General features: G+C 34.2%; 1 protein-coding gene across 1 annotated transcript in view; it reads left to right on the plus strand.

Moving 5' to 3' along the window:
* Window positions 1-22,610, plus strand: part of LOC149076427 (fatty-acid amide hydrolase 2-like) — a 42,558-nt gene that overhangs the window by 8,800 nt on the left and 11,148 nt on the right. The window contains exons 3-5 of the mRNA XM_089243989.1: window positions 8,089-8,308; window positions 10,447-10,656; window positions 21,815-21,934. Of these exons, the coding sequence (XP_089100115.1) occupies window positions 8,089-8,308; window positions 10,447-10,656; window positions 21,815-21,934 (550 nt within the window). The remainder of the gene's footprint in view (window positions 1-8,088; window positions 8,309-10,446; window positions 10,657-21,814; window positions 21,935-22,610) is intronic.

Genomic DNA, 22,610 nt, shown 5'->3' on the forward strand with positions numbered 1-22,610 from the left:
ATTTTGAAAGTTGTTTTCAATATGAATTTATTGAATTTCAAATTCTCATAACTTGGCAGTTTTTCTCATAAAGTGTTAACATCAAAATTTCGGCTCAGTTTGACATAAACTGAGTACAAGTCCTGAAACATGATTGTAATTCTATATACCCCATGCAATAATATTGTTTTCAACAGTCTTATTTTCAAATTATAAAGAGTTGTAACGTCAATTATTAATTCCTTGGTCTTATTTTTCTATTCATATGAAAATGGATATTTAACAAATATTTGTTGCTCTTATGGAATAGCTTACTTTCTGTTGTTGTAACCTCTACACTAAACACTTCTGAAAAGAAATATAACAAGCATGAGGGTGAAATCAAGAAGCTATTTGCACTTAGATTATGGCAACCATATTTTTATGGGCAGTTAGCTGTCAGGTCAGAGGTTCCCAAAGTTTTTGTGGTACAGTCCCCTTATACAGAATTTTATTTTCTCATCGCTCCCCCCCCCCCCCTCCCCAAGTCAAACCAAAGGATCGTGCGTTATGCCCATAGCTTCTACTGCTTGCGTTATTCTTAATTTCGAGTCGATGTATTTAAGTTCTATTCACATCATTTAATTTTATTATGAACATTTTTTTTTCATTATTTCCTTATACATATATTCTATAACTTTTTCTTGTCTTTCCATTTTTCTCCATCAACCTCTGTTGGGCAGTTCATCTATTATGGCTTTAGATTTTGTATTTGTATTTATTATTTTATTATTAACTTAAAATACCGTTATATATATATATATATATATATATATATATATATATATATATATAACTTATTTATAGTAGGCAATAATATACTTTATAACTTGATAAAAAACAACTCATAGATATATCATATTAGAGAGTCATATGGAAATTATTCCCTTCAATTTCATTTTCGAAATATCGGATTTCAGAGCAGTTCAGATATGAATTTCTCACAGAAAATTTGAGGAGACTACGGCATTTCATCTTCAATTTTTTTTTTCAAAAACATAATTCCTTTGAATATGGTTTTCAAAGACTTGATAAATGAAATTAAAGTTTCGGTTCCGTCTATTATAACAAATAGTGAGCCTGGAAATATTTCGGCTCAAATCAAGAAAAAGAATACTAGTGCAGATTAAACACATGTTTGACCGCTCCTCAAATCCATAACCAAATTGCAAAATTCTTTTATGTATGATAACTGGTTACTTAAATAACATATTTAAGAAGTTTCAAAAATTTGAATATGAATTTAGCATTCTTTTCTTTGTAATGAATGTGTAAATTTCCAATTCATAAACCTTTTTAATTAATCGACTGACTAACTAAATTAACTGACTTAATATAATTAAAATAATTAGTGATTATGATATTGGGAAGCCTTATCTATCATGCAAAAAAAATTTTTTTTTTAAATATTGTTTTCTGTTTTTTAAAAAATATTTCTGTTCATGGTCATGGGAAAAAATTCCAGATCGAAAATCAGGATAAAATTTCCAAAAATATAATTTTTGAAAAGCCACAAAAAATTTAATTCCTTTGTAAACAAATTTTAAAAATACTATGGCATTCATTGAACCTTTTAATTTCCAAAAAGTTAACTTCATGCAAAAATTTGAATAAAAAAATTAATTGAAAATTTTTTCAAACACAAAGCGTTGCGCAAATGTCAGTCAAAAATGGGTAGATATACTATCTATACCCAACGTATTTTCTACAAATCGTAAATAAAAATTATTTAACAGTTTTCCTTAATGAATTTTAGTAAAAAAAATCACCAAAGCCTTGCAGGTGAAAGTTATGAAAAATGAATCGTGGACTCGACCCTTTCATGCTCGAGGCGAATTCCGAACAATCGATACATATTCAAATGGTAACAGTGGGGAGAGTTTACGATTTTCTTCCAATCATATTTCATTTTTAATGAAACATTTGTAAGGCTGCTCTCTTAGGGCTTTTATTTATTTTTCTTTATTTATTTCTGTTTCAACTGAATTTATGCAAATTTAAAAGTAATCTGCGTGATTCAACTCCATGCTTTGAAGGAAGTTTGAACTTTCAGCCTACTTTACATTGTAAGATCATGTGTGTTCCCGATTTTGATTTTTGTTTTAATTTGCTGCACTGTATTGGCATTAGATAACAATCGAAATGATATTAGTACGAGATAGATATAAGTACTATCGTCTAGCCTTTACAATGCCCGACTCGACGACAAAGAAGACATTATAGCATCCGAACAATAAGATATTTCGTTACACCCTGAAAAAATTATTATTATTAGTATTATTTACTGACAACCAATATTTCATTGGGGTATAGGGTTGTAATATAGGGGTTTCAGCCATTTTTCTGACGTATGAGTATGATAAAGCATGTAATCACTATTATGTAGTAAAGTTACTTCGTCATTTATGAAGGCAGACGTTTTCCAGACGTCCCAGATCAGAAATAAGGTCGAATGATCAAACCACGTGTCTTTTTCTTTTTGAAAACCGAGACTAGTTTTGAAAATCTTTTACAATTGCCTATTTATGATAATAAGCTTGAAATTCGTTCTTTGAAAAAGTCGTGTTTAAGTTAACTCAAAACCAGGTTAAAAAGATGTATTTATTGTATATTACACGTCGTATCTAATAGGTGTTTATGCAAATACAAACACAAATACAAAGGCCACAACAGACAAATGTCCAACGAGGTGGCTTAAAAGAGATGCCCATAAAAAATATGGGTGCCGAATATATATGTAAACTATATCAAAAATACAGCAACACTATAACAGCAATAAAAAAAACAATAATTATGATAAAATATAAATACACTACCCTAAAAAATTATGGTTGTCTCATGTCTAAGTATGGCTGGATTCTCGATATACACCAATATGTTTATCGTACTTCTTTTCAAACTTAACAATTGTGTTAGAATTCACGACCCCCGGAGATAAGCTATTCCATTTATTCACAACCCTAAAGAATCAGAGAGGGTTGCAAAATGCCCAATCCCAGTCAAGTCCAAATGACGGGAAATTGACGGCATCATGGTCAGAATTCTAGCGACAGAGCCTTGCACCAGATTAACGTTATTTGATCTCATGATTGCCTAGCTTTGGTTTTAACACCCGTGTCTGACTTATTATTTGTATGAGTGAAATATTCCGGATGAGACGAACCTTACTTTTTTTAAGAATTCTCAATGATGAACAGTTCGGATTCAGCAAGTCCATCGCAATTGAGTTATCTGAGAATATCTTTGTGAGTTTTAATGGAGTTTATTTATAACGTAGATATTTTAATGTGAGAAAATATTTGCTGGAGTGAATCCAAATGCTCGGATTCAGCTAAAAGAATTAGCAAGGCTTACGTTTCAATTTTTTTTTTATAATGAATTGAGATTATCGTGTGAATTAATTTTATATGATGCCTGAAATATATCAAGCGCTATGTTTGAAAAAAAAACTTGTTAAAAAATTTTTTGCGCTTTATTTTCTGTAAAATTGTGTTAGTAGAATTGCTTACGACCATTGTGTGTTTCACAGTATGTTTCACAAAACTGTGAAACACTTTTTCCGCATTTAACGCTGTTTTTTCCCACCTTTTCTCCGTTTTTCGAATTCGAATATCTCAATGAATATTACACTTAGAAAGTAGGATTTCTTTTGTTCTGATCAGAAGAGAGACAAGCAACATCTTTATAATTGGAAGTTAGAGGACAGGAGGACCGTATAAAAAATTAAATTTTGTATCTCGATACATATACTGCCCTTAGTGAAATAAATGACATATGTGAGATGGGCATTTTATTTTGATACTTTTCTTAATTAAAAGTATGCTTTTATAACCAACGATTCAAAAGATAAAGGGTGTCTAAGGACTTAACTTCACACCCTGTATATAAAATCTGGTTGAGCAATGAACTTTTCATCTGCGATCAGAATGACTCTGTTCGGTAGTTCTAGGTAGAAGTAGTTTTTAAAAATCAACGTAATGGCTGAAAATTTTCGTTTTTGCTTCAAAAAGATTCCTTTCGACGAGTTAAGAAAAGTCAGGGAGGGAAAGTTTCAAATTTTGAAAATAGAATTGCCAAATGACAAAGTTTGAAAAGCGATCATAATGTCCGCGTGGTAGTTCTAGTGTGATTTAACACTGTGGTTTTTTTAAATGGGTGCTGGATGAAATATTATTTGCAGGGGGAACCACACCTTTTGTTCAATACAAAAACCTTAAAAAATAATTCTGTTTAGCCTCAAGACTTGAAATATGGCTATTGGGAGAAAGGCTCCGCATGATATAAACATATGCCAGTTTTTATTTGATAGTGATATTGAAAAGTAGGCTATGTATCTGTTACGGTAGATGTGATAAACTGGTAATTATACATAATAACCGGTTATTACGCATATTGAGCAGTCGTCTTGGTAAATTTGATAAATTTATCCCTTTTACCTAAAAGATATTTATTAACCAAATATCGTTGGTAAATTTAATAAAAACTTGAAATTTATCTCTTTTATCAGTGATTAAGCATAATACCCTAGTGCAATTGGTGAATTTGACAAGTATGAAAAAAATTCCAAATGAGTCTAGTATGTGTGATAAATATAGTTGGACCCTCGATACAATGACAACAAATTTTGCTATCGTCCCCCGATAAAATGATACATGTTTGAATTATCATGTTTAGTATATCATACAGAACGATTTATCATGTATACCTATAACGCGACAATTGGATATTATGCATAGTCGCCGGTTAAACTGATAAATTTAGGAAAATTTATCAAACATACCAAATGCTCGGCGATTAAGCGTAATAACCGGTTATCATGTATGATAATTAGATTTATCGCATTTACCGTAACATATCCATTAAAGAGTTGTCATTTTGAGCATGTGATTTTGCCGAAAAAAAGTTCCGAAAAACTGACTATATAAAGTCTTCCCTTTTTTTTCAATTCCATCATCATTCATTTCACTTATAATGTCACTTTTTTCTTTTTCCTAAGAATGGTGGTATAAAGAGGTCCCTATGCTTTTAAATATTCTTTCAGTTTTCTGGATATCTCAAACTATAAAAAATCCCATTTTCGCTGTTCCAAAAAATACTGGATCATTGGAAAACTCACTCATTCCTTCTATATGTCTCATCATTTGATTTTTGTTGCCCATTAGTCGCTGGAAATGACAGGGGGAAAAATTCACAAATCCACAAGACAACAACTCAAACAAATTACGTCATTCTGTCGAAAAAAGTCAACAAAAAAGCAACTCATTTTTTGTGCACAAAACAAACCTTTAGTCGCAGAGAGAACCAATTAGTCGGAACTGTTTAAGGAAGGAAAAAAAAATATTTTCCTTCTTACAAAATAAATCATAATTCTGTTAATTTGAACTTAATAGTTGATTGAGTTAATACGACTAAATTTTGTTTGAGGAAATTGTTCATCGTTGAAAAAACGTCAATTGATGGTCATTATTATTTTGTAACAGTTTAATTTCTTTCCTTTTTCTTTTTGACCATAATTATTATTACGTGTTGCAAAAACATTACCCTTCAGTTATTGACTTCATTTCAATTGGCTACTCCGGAACTTGGTTACGCTTCGTTTTACTTCCCGGAACTGAATAGAAGAAATATTTCAAACTATATAGAAAAAAGTAAGGTGTTCAACTGTGTTTCGTGTCCTACTAATATACTATTCGCACATATCTTCGGATTGAGAAATCGGTGATGACATATGATGGCCGCCGAGTCTCTTCCCTCTAAGATAGCAGGCAGTTAACATTCGACATGGCCAATTTTTTTCTCCCAGGAATAGCTAGAATTTGTTTTTCGCAACCCTAACTAACTATATAACGTGCTTTATTGACATTACTCAAGAGCTTCCTGGTGACATACATTTCTTACGTTAATGAATGCTATAACGGACGTCAATATCTAAATGGTGGTGTCCCATGATTCTTTTTTCTCTTCCCATAAGTAAAACTGTTTTTGTTGTTTTCTGAATCTCTTTTTAGCATTCCGCTGTGATTTAGCCTATTTTCATTTATCAAATGCTTTGATGTTTCCAATTGGCTTTGTGGTTGGTGTTTATTGACTTTCTCCTACATAAATGAAAATATACAAAAAAATGCATTTCCTAATTTGGTGGTTCTAATCCTTTCGCACTTTCACTTCTCAGAATTTAATTACCGTATTTGCTAGCGTGAGATTTTTTTGTTTTTGTTTTTTTTGTTTGTTTGAGAAACAGACTTCTTGTACGCAAATTTTCATGAAGGATATACAAAGAGGATTAAAATGTTACAAGTTTTTCTATTCAAATCAAGTATTTGTTATGCGTGACTTTCTTGGTATTATGAAGTATGTATTTGAAATACTGTAATTGTGTATTGTGATATTTAGAGAGAGGAATTTGTTCTCAAAAATGAATACAAGGAAAATTGTGTTTTTTGCATGCCATTAAACACGGTATATTTTCTTAACAAGATTAGTTTTTATAAATTTCATTATCACCTATTTTATTTTATTTATTTTATTCATTTTTATTTAATTAACTTTATTAATTTGTTCATTTTTTATTTAACTTTATTTATTTTATTTTATTTATTTAACTTTATTTATTTTATTTTATTTATTTACATTATTTTTTTTATTAAGTTTTTTTATTTATTTTATCCACTCATTATTTCATCTATTTCAATTTTCTTATTTATTTTTCTGCAAGGTGGATCAAAACTCAGTCGAAAAACTTAGATGAATCACCAGATACATATCTACGCAATCATAATTCGTGTCTAAAATCCAGAACAAAGACGGGAGAGGCCTGACACACACATACACAAAACAACATTATCGACTAACTCAAATAGTGCTCTTTTAAACATAAATGTGGTATTTCCAAAAGATATAATGTAACACTAATAAGTTAGTCTAACAATAAGTTAATCTTATGTCTATGGTATTTCCAGATACGAATTTTTTGCCAAAATAATATTTATTTCGTGGCTTCCATTTACAAACGTTTGAAATTATGTCACATTTTAACACTAATTTAACATGCAATGCCACAAACTTTTAAAGAAGTCTTTTATCCAATTAAACTAAGTATATTTGAAGCAAGCACATATCTACAATAATGGTAACTTAAACCTTAGTGGTCTAATAACATACATGAACTAGACCAATCATTCTCATCCTATGTGAGCCCAAATCAACGGAAGAGGATGCCAGAAGATTAGGAGGCCACAAGAGGAAAAAGGCCAGTGGGAAAAAAATTGAAAAGATAAGCATATCGACTGGCTAATTCACCACACACATACTACATATCGCTATGCTGCTGTTTATTGACATTAACGAGTTGATATAAAGGCACCATCTATCGTTGGTCGCGTCAATCCTCGTTAGGAAAATATCTAGTTACTTATGTTATTTACAAAACTACTCCTTAAAATTTTACAAAAATTACTCCTCAAAATTATTTTTTTTTGGATAACACTATTAGGAAACACAGTACAAGGAGAAGGAGACACGGGAAAAGAAGTTCTGAAAACATTTTGCAATTACACAATAATTACATAATGCTGAGTTTCGATGAGCGTCGTGTAACGTTTTCGTATAAGCTAATCTACATCATGGTAAAATTAATGATTTCATTATGAAGTGATTATCTAAAAGCAACGAAATTAGTAAATACTTTCTTATTTGTCACTCCAAAACTCACTCATTTCACTAAGAAATTATCCAACACTTCACGCAGTCTCCTAATAATGAATAAGTCGATCGCGTATCTGGAATCCGATAATTTATTACGCAACATGAACATGCGCTTTCATTTCAAGTGACCATCTACGTACATGAAATGGTATAATAAATATTATGAAACGATTCGAGTGAGGAATTTCCGACATTAGCAGGAAATATTTTTCAATTCCAACGCCCACCGAAAAATAGAGACACTGAATATTCTTCCTTTAAATTTCAAGTGGTAAAAACGTAATCGAAAAAGTACCCGACTTTTTCTTTTGAGATGGCTTCTTAGGAATATGTAAGTAATTTGATACCATTTTTATTACTATCCAGGTGCGAAGTTCAGACGTGGTGAAATCTTACATAACGAGGATATCGGAAGTTCAGCCCGTTATAAATGCTTACGTCGACGAGAGGTTCGAGGAAGCATTTGAGGAAGCTAAGCAAGTCGACGAGTTGATTCAGTCTGGCGAGAAGACCGAGGACCAAATCGCCAAAGAAACACCCTTCCTAGGAGTGCCATTTTCGGCGAAGGAAGCCGTTTCTGTGAAGGGTATCTGTTTCTAAATATAATCGATATTGATGCTATTAATTTATTAGATACTGAACTTTTCAGTGGATAGAAGTTGCCGCTGTGGTAGTCGAGTGGTCAGAGTGCAGGACTCGCATCTGAAATATAGATGGCAGCACTGAAAATCGAATACAACGCTAGATACTCACTCAGAGTGTTAAGTGCACACACTTACACTTCCGGCACAACTCAATCGGTAGTGACATTGCCCATAGCGATAGACTGGAATCGTACTCGGTTTGAAAGACAGAAAGAAAAGTGGGTAACAGTTGAGGAGATATATACGAAGATACACGACGTGAAATAATTATTCCTTGTTTATAATAAAATAGATTATATTATGGTTTTTAAATACTACAGAAATAAAACTATTTTATTTTTCTCCCCATTAATTCAAGAAGAGATTTTCAGGTCACTGCAGGTCAGCACGTCTCAGTTTGACAAGCCCTTGTACAGCTCAAAAGAGCTTCTCTATTGCATCCGTGAAATGCCATTGTTTCATTGCTGTCTTTAACGGGAATCAGAAATCTATCAATGTACAGGATGTGAATGATTAAGGTTCCTCTGCTCTAAACTGTCTACAGCTTTAACTGCCCATCAGAAAATTATGAAACTTTAGGAACATCTTAATGCGGGTATCGGGAGAATTTTCAAAGACCTTTTGAGGACCAAAAATATCTGCATCGCTTTTAGTGCGGAATCACCGTGAATGTAAAAGAATTCTACCAGCAAAGCGTGTTCTTGTCAACGTCATACTGTTCGGTGAAAATATGGAAAGGGTTCTGCTGGAGAAATTCAGACACCATGCCACGAAACTTCAGCAGTCTGTTAAGGGTATGTACCGTTTCATCCTTTTCCTTTTCATCCACTAGTCAAAACAGTGCGTTTTATCCTCAGATTTATAGAACTTGTCTCATTTTGGTATCCTCCTGTAGCCCCCTTTTATTTCTATTCTACCCTCTTCAAGTCAAAAAATAGGGGACTTCATAGCTTCAGATTTAAATGTTTCTTCTTCAGAGTATGGTACAAAATTGCGTACCAATGACATTTTGCTAGCACTGTAGCACCGTGGTGCTCTTTAAAGTACCAAGAGTGTTCTCAATGTGCCTGATTCTATACTAGCGAGATCGATACCCGTTTTAAACATTCAAGAATTCATTCTTGTTGGTTTGTCATATGAATAATACATAAGTGCTCCTCGTCTAATGATCGGCATACACCTGTGCTCTTGACTAAAAAAAAAATTGGAGACCACTCCTTACACCATGTTTAAGATGTCAACATACGAACGGGTGGGAGGAAGTCGGAGTGGATGAAACTAGACTAGCATTTATCAACTGAGGATGAAACGGCGCTATCTCAGTAAGAGGATGAAACGGGAAAGGATGAATCGAGACATTACAGTTTGGCAACATCAAGTTCTATCCAAGTCCTCTTGGGGGACCGAGCGGGGACTATGTTCTGGTTTGGTGGATGAATAATTACGGCTATAGAAAGCTCTGAATCGGTAAACTTTGGTTATGATTATTACGCTTTTAGTTGATGTCATTCTATGGTTAAAATACTGTACGTACAAATGCAAAACCATTTGGATGCGCAGCTGTTGGGAATTTCTCTACTGAGTGTAGATTAAGGGATGGTTTTCTAAAAAAAATATATAAATCAATGTCGATAGACGGCTTTTACTCACCCCAATATATCAGGGAAACGGATATTTTCTGGATTTTATGTCGAGGTGAACTCGGAAAGAGAAGTCATCTGGTCTTCTTCAGGACTCGAACCAGGCCCTCTAGCATTCTGGGCAAGTATGCCACCATATAAACTACTGGGTCTTGTCTCCAGTGGTGTAGATGGACATGAAATAGATGTAGATTCGACATAAAATCCATAAAATATCTGTTTTCCTTGGTAAATCAATGTCACTTTCCCTTACGGAACCCTTGAAATAATAATCATGGTATAATGCCATGGTTCTAGTTCTTTCATGCTTCACACTACCTCATAAAAATGCTGTGCCTTGCTCGTAAAACCTTGTATACTGTACCGTAACCAAAGATTAACAATTTCTGTTACTTGCTTGTTTTTAATGTCTCTCATACTCATTGCAATTTCGCGCCTAGGTCTGTTTGCAACAGGCGGTGCCGTGTTTCGCAAAGGTGCCAAGGCAGACGATGATTGCGATGCGGTTCGTCTGATGAGACATGCCGGTGGCATTCCGATCGTTGTAACCAACACCAGCGAGATGTGTCTGTGGTGGGAGACCTACAACAAGCTCCACGGAAAAACAAACAACCCTTACGACGTCAAGAGAACGCCTGGTGGCAGCAGTGGTAAGTACTGGATTTAAAAATATTAGATGCACAAATATTGAATGCACAGTCATATGAAATTTGACATTCTCCATATATAGTCTATATATTACCTGAATTTTATAAAACTGAGACAGTTCATCTCATTCATATATATCTCGTAATATATGACATAATATCGACATCCATATTTTTTATGGGCACCTTTTTTCAGCCACTTCTTTGGACCTTTTGTCTGTTGTGGACTTTGTATTCGTATTTGTATAAGAATGTTTCTACTTTTCACTTTCTCATTAAGTATGAATACTCATTACGCTGCAATACAAAATTCAATGCTGGCACTGTTTTTCCCATCAGTTACATGTTCCGCTTTACCCCATAGAATTCAAGCAAAAATCGCAAATAAATAAAACTCATACTTTCAGATTAACGAGCCTTATAGGAAATATATTAGTGTTTCCTATACCACTTAACTTAAATTGTACTTTTCATTTCAGTAATTTAACGTTATCTAATTCCTTCTCTCTTGTCCAAAGGTACTAAGAATAACATTATTCTGTGTGAGTAAAACCCCCATAATCATAAATATAGGGGAGTATTTATAGCATGCCTTCATTTTTATACACATATATCCCCCACTTAAAATATATTACGCCAAAAATATTCGCACAAGAAATCAGTTTTTAATTTTCGAACTGCTGGGAAATTTTTGTTACGAAGAAAAGTTAACGAAGTGGGCCGCATAAAAACGAGAAATGTACACTGGTGAAATAAATTAAGAGAATTTGCATATTTTATCGAATTTCATGAAAAGAACTGAACTGAATGTAAAACCACTGCTTCTAGACAAAAAGGCAAATCTTGTACGTCAAATACGTAAGCGTACACGTGTGTGTAGGCGGAGCCAGTAGAGAAACAGGCTTTATAAGCGCGCGTAAGTTAAGACGCATTTCGTTCGCTAGCACATCTCGGCGAATTTCTAGGTGTTATTTTGCAGCAATCGGTTAATTTCAAATTGTAACAGTAAAAATGAGTAACCACCAACGTTTAGATGATGGAATGAGGTGGCGAATTGTGGGGAGGCTAGAAGCAGGCCAATCTCAAGTCCAGATTTGTAGAGAGTTCGATTTAACGCCCAGCGTCGTGTGTAACTTATGGAAACAGTTCCAGGATACCGGATCCATCGAGAGAAAGCCTGGGCAAGGTCGTCCAAGAGCCACGACGGACAGAGAAGATCGCCATTTGTCGATTATAGCGAGGCGTAACAGGAGTGCTACAGCTTCTCAGCTCTCTCGTGACTTGTATGCAGCCACAGGAACCCGTGTATCAAGGGTGACTGTTTCCAAAAGACTTCGTGAAAGAGGGTTGTTTGCAAGAAGACCTGCTGTTTGCGTCCCGCTCACTTCTACGGACAGGAGAATCCGTTTATCATGGTGCAGAGAGCATAGAGATTGGAGTACGGATCAATGGGCGACCGTTCTCTTCACTGATGAGTCCCGGTTCAGCCTAAGCCCCGATTCTCGCCGTACGTTCATATGGAGAGAACCAGGGACCCGCTACCTACCCTCCAATGTCCGCGAAATCAACCATTATGGCGGAGGAGGTTTAATGGTCTAGGCAGGCATCATGTTGGATGGCCGCACACCTCTCCATGTCTTTGAAAGAGGCACTGTGGCTGGTGTGAGGTATAGAGACGAGGTCTTGGAGCCCTATGTTCGCCTTTTCAGGGGTGCAGTTGGTGCTGAGTTCATTTTAATGGACGATAACGCGAGGCCACATAGAGCTCTTCTGCTCTACGATTTTCTAGAGAGTGAGGATATTCGCCGGATGGGTTGGCCAGCCAGATCTCCGGACCTTAACCTTATAGAGCATGTCTGGGACGCTCTGGGGAGGGCAATTGCAACTCACAACCCCCCTCCGGGAACCATCCATGAAAACAGCGTTGCTGAACGAGTGGGACCAATTGCCACAGAAAATGATAAACTGCCTTATTTCAAGTATGAAATCACGCTGCGAGACCTGTATATCTGTGAGAGGACCATAACCCCTATTAACCCTTTTTTTTTTTTTATTCTGCAACCGCTGTTTCATACCTTCCGACTCCAACGAGTGTTACGCACGATCATGCGTGTGTATTACAATTATTGAACGGTTATTTGTTTTGTATTGTATCAATGCATGTACGTATCAAATTTCATTAAAATCGGTACAGTAGTTCTAGAGATAATCGACCAAGTCTGCAAATTCCCTTAATTTCTTACACCAGTGTAATTACAATATGAATGTGAAAAATAATGTACGCAGAATATATTTCTAAATGTGTACAGAATATTAGGTATGAGTTTAAATGTTCCACGAGATGGAAAAACTTCAGAGCACTACTTCGATCATTTTTAATTTGTATTTGCAATAAAATAGGAGGGCAAAAAAATATTTGAAACAATTGACTACGTTTAAGACCAGGGACGAGAAATTATTTCAAGAGGGAAGGGTGGAATTTTACTCCTCTGAAAATCGAAAATAAAAATGAAAACAAATACATTTTTCCTTCAAAACATAATATAAAAAAACGCATCGTTATTTTCCTATCGACTTTTAAAAATATAGTGTAAATAATAATAATAATACGTCTCTCCTACAAAAATTTTAGTTATATTCCTGTGAGGCACACGGAGTTTCACTATAACGAGGGAAAATTAAATTGGTGGCAATCATTATGATCGAAATCACTTCTGCCATTTCGAATGATGCAAATAATAGTTCAGCTTCAACTATCACACCCGTTACATAATACTGCTTTATACATACATCTAGACCAGTGGTTCTTAATCGGGGGGTGAGGGAAAGCACATTTGGGGTTGTGAGATCTAAAAAAAGTGGTAACATTTTGATTGATTATTCAGGAGATTTTGTGTGTGTTAAATTATGAGAAAAATCGAATTTTCAATTCTTTAAAAATATGAATCGCACCGACATCTTGACACTTTATTTATTTTTGGCTTTCTCTCGCAGAAATATGCCACGCGAAATTAGGATATTCTCGGTTTGAAAAGAAATATAGACACAATAATTATCTTTGAATGCAGTTTCCAGATGTTTTTGCAGAAATTTATTTTTCTGTCGGTCATGCTAGATCCATTTCTTTTTGGTCTTAATTCTATGAACGATTTAATAAAAATAATTATTTTATTGGAAGTCGATCAAAAGCACGTGTCAGAAAGGAATTTCAAAATTCTGATTCAGACCATTTCTGGTGAGTTCAGTGGGAACTTCTTTCAAAAATAGTGAAGACAATTAGCAAACACTTCTACAATTCGCTCCCACCCACCTTTGCAAAATGGGTTATTACATTATATTTGCTCATGAAAGCCAAAAAAAAAATCCCGAGTTCGCTTGAATTATATTCGGACGGCTCTTTAAGAAAAGAACCTAAATTTCAAGATATGAAAAATCAATGACAAATAAGTCACTAAAAATCAACATGCAATAATTTTATTGTTTTAATATTTGCGATATTTTTACTTCAAAAAATTAATTTTGAAATTAAATTTTAGGTTGACAATTTTATTACAGTGGGTTTTATTTAGTGGATAATCAATGTAGTTAATTTAATTACAAGAAATAAATAATTTTCCAACTAATAGAAAATTAATTATTCAAGGGGGTGCGGGATGATAAAAGGTTAAGAACCACTGATCTAGACCTATCTGCCGCGGCTATTACGTTTTCAAAAACATAACTTTGGAGGCTTGTGGCGCTTACGTTAATTTTCATTTTAAAAAAACACAATTATCCAAGAAATCGACCATTCCTCTAGATGTCAGCAAACTGAAATTAGTTTCATTTCTTCAGAATTGGTACCAAGAAATATAATTCATCATCCGTGAATTTCCTTCTTTGAATTCATCGAAAATTTGAATTTTTCCACGTGTAGTCTATTACCTGAATTTCATAGTACTGTGGCAATCCATCTTACTCGTATATAAATCTCATTCTTTCAACAAAGTTATTCTCCGTCAGTTGAACTCCAATAAACATATTTTGTTTCGTTAATTTTATCCTGCTTCAACTTTCCTCTGCACCGCTACACGCATAACCCAAAAGTTCACCTACTTTCACGTTAGGCGTATCTCTTATAGGCATTATTATATTATTTAATAAAAAACATTACATACAATTTACTAAATTTGAAGAAAAAAATAACTAAATTGTATAGTAATAACTAACGTGACCACTATAAAATCTTACTCGATAATGGACCGAGTCATTCAATGTGGACAGTTAAAACGAAAATTTACCGAGCATTTTGTAATTTACATTGCGTGACAAAAGACAAAGAGGAACAACTCTCGAGGATTATCTCGCGTGTCTTGTTAACAAAACTTTAAAAGAATAATACTAAATTGCAGAATGGAATGATCCGGTGGTCACTTCATACGCAAACGGGAGCGAATTTAATGACAGTCACAATATTTTGAAAACAAAAGTAAAAGAAAGTGGATACCCATAGAAAACGAGGGGAGGCAAAAGAAAGATGGGATTTTTGAGAAGAAGCTCATTCGATTTGGGGTGACCGAATTTGCAAGTAACACTTTTTGGCCGAGTAACCTTCTCCGCTATGAGGAAGTGCCTTCTTTTTTTTTTTACGCTTTTGTTTGATTCACTCACCTTTACAGAAAACATTCATATTATTGCCCTTATCCCGAGGGTCCATGGGGGCGAACCCGGAAGAACGCAAACAAGAAGGTCCCAAGTTGAGAATGCGCATAGAAATTAAGGTCGCTGTCTGCGTCTGTTTTTTGCTGTTGTTTTCTGTACATTTGAATAACCACCGAAACGGGTTAATAATGCAGCCGGTGAATAGCCGATAGACAAGATACATAGATAAATAATGAACTTTAATTGAGGAGGTTAAAGAGGTCTACATGGTGATATACACATGTGAACACGTTCCTTGCATTCAACAACAGTCAGGGACACTAATAACGTGAACTGAATGTATAATCGTGAATGGAAAGCTCTCTCTTCGTAACTCAATTTTTTTTCTATCTAAATTTTACAAAAATCGTATTTAATGTCAAAAAAACACCGTAATTTCCCGCGTATAATAACAAATCAGAATTTTTCAGCATGTCATCTTCTTTAGACCGCGCATTATCTCTAGTATTTTTTTTTTTCTGAGAGGTTGGAATAGAGATAAATAGTTTTAAAAAAAATTTATAAAAAAATAGCACTGCTCAACAAAAAAAATATCATGTTCTAAAGGAAATTTTAATGATTTAAGGATATATTGGGACTGCTGATTTTAAAACTGGTGTTGCTTTTGCCAATTTAGCGCTAGTTTTTGAGGAATTGCATACTCTCAACAATGTGATTTGTATGCTGCTTATATATTATCAGTGGGATTTAATTTTCACTTTATCTAAAAAACTAAAGCCAATCCGACAAAACCAATGCCAGATTCGAAATCAACGCAACGAAATCGTCCTGAAATCACTGAATGTCTTAAAAAACGAAATCAGTGTTGAGCAATATAATCTTTAACCATCTATGGTCCTGTGTATATTTGAATATAGATGGCAAATACATGTGGTCAAGAGACGCATCATACCTATTTCATTTCTAATCTTTTTTCAGTATCTTAGAAAATACATTTTTCACAGTCATTTCGTTATAAAATACGACTGTATAAGTACAATACTTTTTTAACTACAAAGAGTTGATTCCTGGTCGGTGTCGTTTTCTGAGGGCTGGTGAGATTTTACGTGTTCAGAAATTCATAAAATGGCAATAAATTCAGATAATTATTATTAATCTGATATCATTATTAATTCTATGACTAGTAATTATCGTACTAATTTTAAAATATTGAAGCTCAAAACCAAACAGAGTTTGAGATGATAATGTTCATTTGGCCAAATGAACATTTTCATCAAAACGCAAAAACAGCTGAATAATGTAAACATAAGCCTTATATGAGCCATAAACAATGATGAGTCAATGGGCGAATTTTTAGACTAATAGCCCATTAACAGGTGCGCACGAGTCCTGTACTCATACTCTTTCCATGGAATTCATTGTTCCGTTAGGATAGTTGGTAGTCGAATTCTCACGTTTTCACATGTCTTTCAATGTCAATGCTTATCGACTTGGCCTCATCAGACAAAATTCATATCGTTGAAGTTGTTCAACTGAATTTTTCGTCGCGGGAAGTTGACTCAAAGTTAACTCTGAGTTCGATTGAAGTTGTCTCTTCAACGTTTTTCCTTTCTTGTGGCCCGGTGAAATTAAGTGGTATCGTGGACCTGGAAGAGAAATGAGTTGCTAACTTATGTGATGAGAGAAAAATAATCAAATGAAAATTTCCTAACCGTCACAGATTTATTGTATTTTCATATTTATACTCTACTATTATATATGCGGGAAACAAAGTTGAGCTGGGACAACTGCTGTCGCCTATCAAATAAATGAACAACAATTTGTCGTTAATTCTTGAAGTAAAATTGGTTGTTTGTTTAAGCCGGCATGTAACATGGAAATGAACAATGTATGGTAGGTATGATACCTAGTATAAATTTAAATCGCCAGAATGTTTTAATGTTTGCTGCAAAATTTCAGCAATTTTTTGTGCGCTAAATATGAATAAAGGTGTCCCTCGCTTTATGAGGTTTCGCTTTATGAGGTTTCGCTTTACGCGATTTCGCTATAACGGGATTTTTTCACGTTGATTGTGGGAATTCCAACATACAGAAACCGGCTTGGATTTTAACTTATATCCTGAAAATGAGTTGCAAATTGAAGATATAACACAGTCCTTTGACAACGAAATACAAGTTGTATGTCGGTTTTTATGATGTAGCTAAGACAAATTCTCAGATACAACTCCCAAGATCTCACTGATGAACAACGTTTGGTAACACATTGACAATGCCATCAGAATTTAAATTGAAGAAAACGATACCAATGAATATAAAACTGTCATATTTGCTAGGAATATTCAGAATTATCTGGCTTTGCTACTACAGTTATTATAAAAGGAGACGAAAAATGCTGCTTGTCAGCCGAATCTTGACTGTTCCATTAAAAAGAGTACTCTTTACGTACTTAAAAGATATACTCTTCAGGAAAGAAAACATCCACAATCACTAGAATCAATCAGAAGGTAGTTTAATTCATTAATATTAGCTTAATTCGCGGGATATATTCAGAAGTTTGAATAATTAATTAATCAATCACAATTTTCTTTGCTGTTGGGTCCAATTTTGTAATCCTTCTGAAGAAAATCAACCCCCCATCCCTATCTTACCCATGTTAAATTCAACTTACTTTACGTGATATCGTCTTACGAACCAATTAATCGCTTAAAGCGAGAGATGCTAGCTGAACTTGAAACTTACTGGTGGTAGAATATTTCGCGGCAGACAACCCACTGCATTTCTTAATTTTTTTTTTTTTTTCCTTGTTGATGGCAGCAGGAGTGTGAGGATAACAATAATGTGCTTCATTTACACGATAGAAAACTTTGCGCTGGGACCACTGCTGCCGCCCATCTAATAAAAACAAAACCATTTGACGTAATTCTTTCAAGTAAAATCTGTTTTTGTTTTTAAATCGGTGTGCAGCATTAAAATTAACAGTGTGTTGCACATTAATGATGCCGTATATTGCTTGTTTTTATACCGCCTACCGGCGTTAAATTTAATATGCCTGAATATCGGTTTATATGCTACTGGACTGACTGACTGGAGATAAAAAAATTTTTTAGGGTGTACCGAGTTTTATGCCATTAGTCTGACTGACTGACTGAGGTAGACACATTTTCTCAGGGCGTACCGAGTCTTTAAGACTCCCATAAGCTTCCCTGTTTGATGCTGCTCCGTACGAGCTGGATGAAGAAGTTAAAAAGCTGTTTGTATGTGATAGTTGAGTGTGTGAGTGTAAGTGTATAAGAGGCGTGTCAATAAAAGCTAATAAAATTTACAGCCCATGCTGTACTCAGAGAGTCAGTATACGTCAAATTAATTCAGATCATATTAGAAAAAATAAATTCGGTAAGCTGTGGCTTACTTATCACAGAAATTTGAAGTTTGTAGAGCTATGTTCGAAGACGGTGAAGTATCAAAATTCAAGAACGCATTTTATACACAATTACAAAATCAGTCAATTATCTCAGCAAATAATTGACAAAAAAGTGGAATACTGCACCTAATGGTTACAAAAGAGTATATATATGTTCATTCTAATAAATGGCGTGAATACAATATATATGATTACACGTGGATACAAGATTAAATGCGATAAATATTGGTAGGCATTCAGTATATATGCAACACTATGCTTCCAATGAATGAAGAAAGAATTAGAACTATTTACACTTTTTACAAAACTAAACCAATTCATTGGGCCATATCAGACCAGTATGTTCTTAGGTCGAAGAAACCTCAACACCTCTACCGCAGGATAAGGCGAGATGTCTCTTATGTGCTGATATTCTGATGTTTCAGCTCTATCGAAATATCCTCTACATAGTTTGACTAAATGGTCATGTATGGTTTCAATGTTCAAATCCTTCATTATGTCAAGATTTCTGATATACCATTGTGCCCCGGTATATCGCCGAAGTATTTTATTTTGCTGCACTTGTAATTGTTTGATGACAGAGGGTTTCGCTGTGGAAAAGCATGGTGCTGCATAGCACATAATTGGTCTAATGACTGACTTGTACATAATGGTTTTGTTTTTGAGGCTAAGTGCAGAGCGTGTGTAACAGACTCTGTTTAGAAGTCCTGCAGCCTTAGCGGCTCGAACTTTTGCCTCATGAATGTGAGCTTTGAAACTGAGCTTTTTATCCAAAATAACACCAAGATATTTTGTCTGAGACTTGGGTAGTAATATGGTCTGCCCCACTGTGATAGTGGTGTTCGGAGGGAGTTGTCTCCTTGCAAACCATATAAAGTTGCATTTACCCTCGTTTAAGACCACTGCATGTAGCTGACACCAGATCTCGACCCTTCGGACCATTTCTTGCAAGTTCCTCAGAGCTTGCTGAGGATCCCTATTATGCCATTAGATACTTACAAGGACTAATTTTACAGCAAACAACGTAAAAACATAGTAACAGGTATTTTAGCCCATAAAATTTACAACCACGTGGAGCAAGAAAATAAATGATGTATTATAACACATCTTGTTCGCTTTCATGCGCCATATAAGTTTGAGCCAACAAACATTTCAAAAATTACGACAGGCTCTTTGTAGTTTTGTTTTTATTTGATAGGTGGCAGCAGGTGTCCCATATTTATTTATTTTTTTCTGTTATTTTTGTACAGAAGAGAAATATCGGAACGGGAAGACGAATAGAATTCGAACTCATTCATCAATTTTCAAGGCAACATAATCTTTCTTCTTTACACGCTCGAATCTTCTGGAATAATCTTGACAAACGTCTTTGATTCATACATCACTGCTCTCAAGTATCAAGGAAGCCAATAAGCCAGAGGGTCTTTAATACGCTGACGAAATTCGATGCTATCGATCAGCAACAAAAGGTGTACTGTAATTCGTCGCACAATTATCACATCTATTTATTGTATGCCTGTTATAATATGTATGAGCTGCAATAGCCTCTTCTATCCTCGTTATGCAAATTCAGGCTCACTCCTTCCTTTGTCCTCACTCCGTTTTTTATAGTAGTTTGACATCCGCTGCTTCCTTGCTAAAAAAATTTATATACGTGTCTTCAGCATTGTTTCTGTTTATAAGCCGCTGCATGAACTTCTATTCGATTCCCCCTCTTGGGTATTTATCACTGACACTGCTGAACAATTTTGTTTTTCATATAAATAGAAATTTCAAAAGCATTTTCCTCACCCCGCGATAATAAAGCTCTCCTGCAAGACTAAAATTCATTGCCTTCAAACCGCTGCATTATCGTTACTTTTACATTTCTTGTATGTTCGATTGACATTTAAAATTAACTGGTCATAAAGCTGATTAATCAGTCGATGAATCGATTGAAAATTTTCGATTAGTCATATCGATTTCCATCCCTAATTAAAAAGAGTATAAGGTATAAAATGAAGAGTATTTTTTTAAATAACTGCAAAAACGAAATTTAGTTATTCAGAAAATCGAGAGTGAAATTAAAAAAATTTACTGCAGAACAATTCAAATTAAATAAAACACACAAATTCTGCTTTGTTATCACCATTTACATCGAAATTAATACCTAGTTTAGTGATATAAATGTTTGTGATAGGCTGATGCATTATCTTTTTGAAATTGGATCCTTATCAGAGAAGGAAAGTATGTCAGTGGCAGAGGTGTAATATGTTAAGCCCTCAATGAAAGGCCAACCTACGCCAACTTGAAAGCTCGGCTATAAGGAAAGTTCAAACATGGCTCTAAGCGAGGAAAATAAAAGATCAAGAGACGGAGATAAGATTCTCTACTTATTCAAAGAGTTTCTTCTTTCCATAACGTTCTAATTTTTCTCGAATCCCTCAGCAGACTTCATTGAACTTCATTTATAAGACTCACACCTCATTATGATGAATTAATGTACTTCTTTTTCCTCTTGTTTATTACTTTCTCCAAACCTGTTGTTTTTAGCCTCCGGACTTCCGTATTCGTAACCGACATAATATGAACTTGAATGGTAATGAATAGTGAAAGAACCGGGCTACTTAGGTAAACGTTACAAACACGAGATCACTAAACACTGAAGATACAATGGGAAAAGTTCACTCACGTGAGGTCGGGATTGTTTTTTTATGAGTTATTTGTTAGACGACGGCTCAATGGTCGTTCTACTTGCATATGATCACAATACGAATTGAAAATATGCCGTCGAATAACCAAATGAAGAATTTATAATAGCTTGGATGGAGAGTTTTGAATCAAAATTTTATTGTGAGATAATAATGACTAGTTATCGCACTCTCTTTAATTATCGTGAATATTCCATGAGGAAAAACTCCTTCCATATCAATTGCCAATATTATTGCTATTAAAAGATTTTACGTTCAAAAAATATGAAAAATAAATATAAAAATAAATTTGCATGAATAAATTGAAACTTTTTGATACACGTCTATAATTTTTTCTTTATTATTTCTTCTTTTACTAATATTTTATCTAATACTTTTTCTTTGTTAATCGCTTCGCAATTTCGGAATAGGTGGTGAGTCATCGTTGCTGACTGCAGCAGCGTCGGTAATCGGTATCGGTACTGATCTGGGAGGCAGCATTAGAATACCATCGCTATTCAGTGGAATTTTTGGACATATGCCATCCCGAGGCAAGTATTTGCTCATGAAAATTTTTTTGTGTATAATCTATTTACGTTTTTAATGAATTCAGCATATTTTGATGGCATCAAAGATTGCTCTAACAATTTTTTTTAAACAACATTTATTCAGTTTACTTTTCAAGACTTTCATATTTGTATGAAGCTGAGTCCATGAAGTCCTTATCCAAGCCTTTTTTCTCAATCGTTAGTTGTAGGCAAAAACTTCCAATTGCAAAAATGTTTCAAATCAAATAAATATTCATATTAAGGTACTTTTATGTAATTTTATATACTTTTACGTATTTTTTATATTTTCTCCAGGGCTCTACCTACACTTAGAAAAAAGTTTGTCCTTTCGAAAATATGTGAAACAAAATAAATTCCATTGCCATACGACAAATATTGAGAGATATTAAATTTTAAAAATTTCACAGGGAATTCAGGGGTCGTTCACAAATTAAACAGCAAAAGAGTTAAATTTGTACTTAATCAGATAATGAGATTTTGATTTCACACACGTCCCTGCTGTTGATACATTAGGAGATTATGATTGATATTCCACTGTTTTGAAAAAATTATTAATAAAATTCAATAAATTTCTCGTTTGTGAACGTGTAATTAATTAATTTTATTCGTTAATTTTGGCATACGAAATATGTAGCAAAATTATTAAAGGATTTCACTC

The sequence above is a fragment of the Pholcus phalangioides genome, unplaced genomic scaffold (genome assembly GCF_987345545.1).
Source record: "Pholcus phalangioides strain wild (caught in Gottingen) unplaced genomic scaffold, Ppha-v1.0 ptg000015l_1, whole genome shotgun sequence".
NCBI lineage: Eukaryota > Metazoa > Arthropoda > Arachnida > Araneae > Pholcidae > Pholcus > Pholcus phalangioides.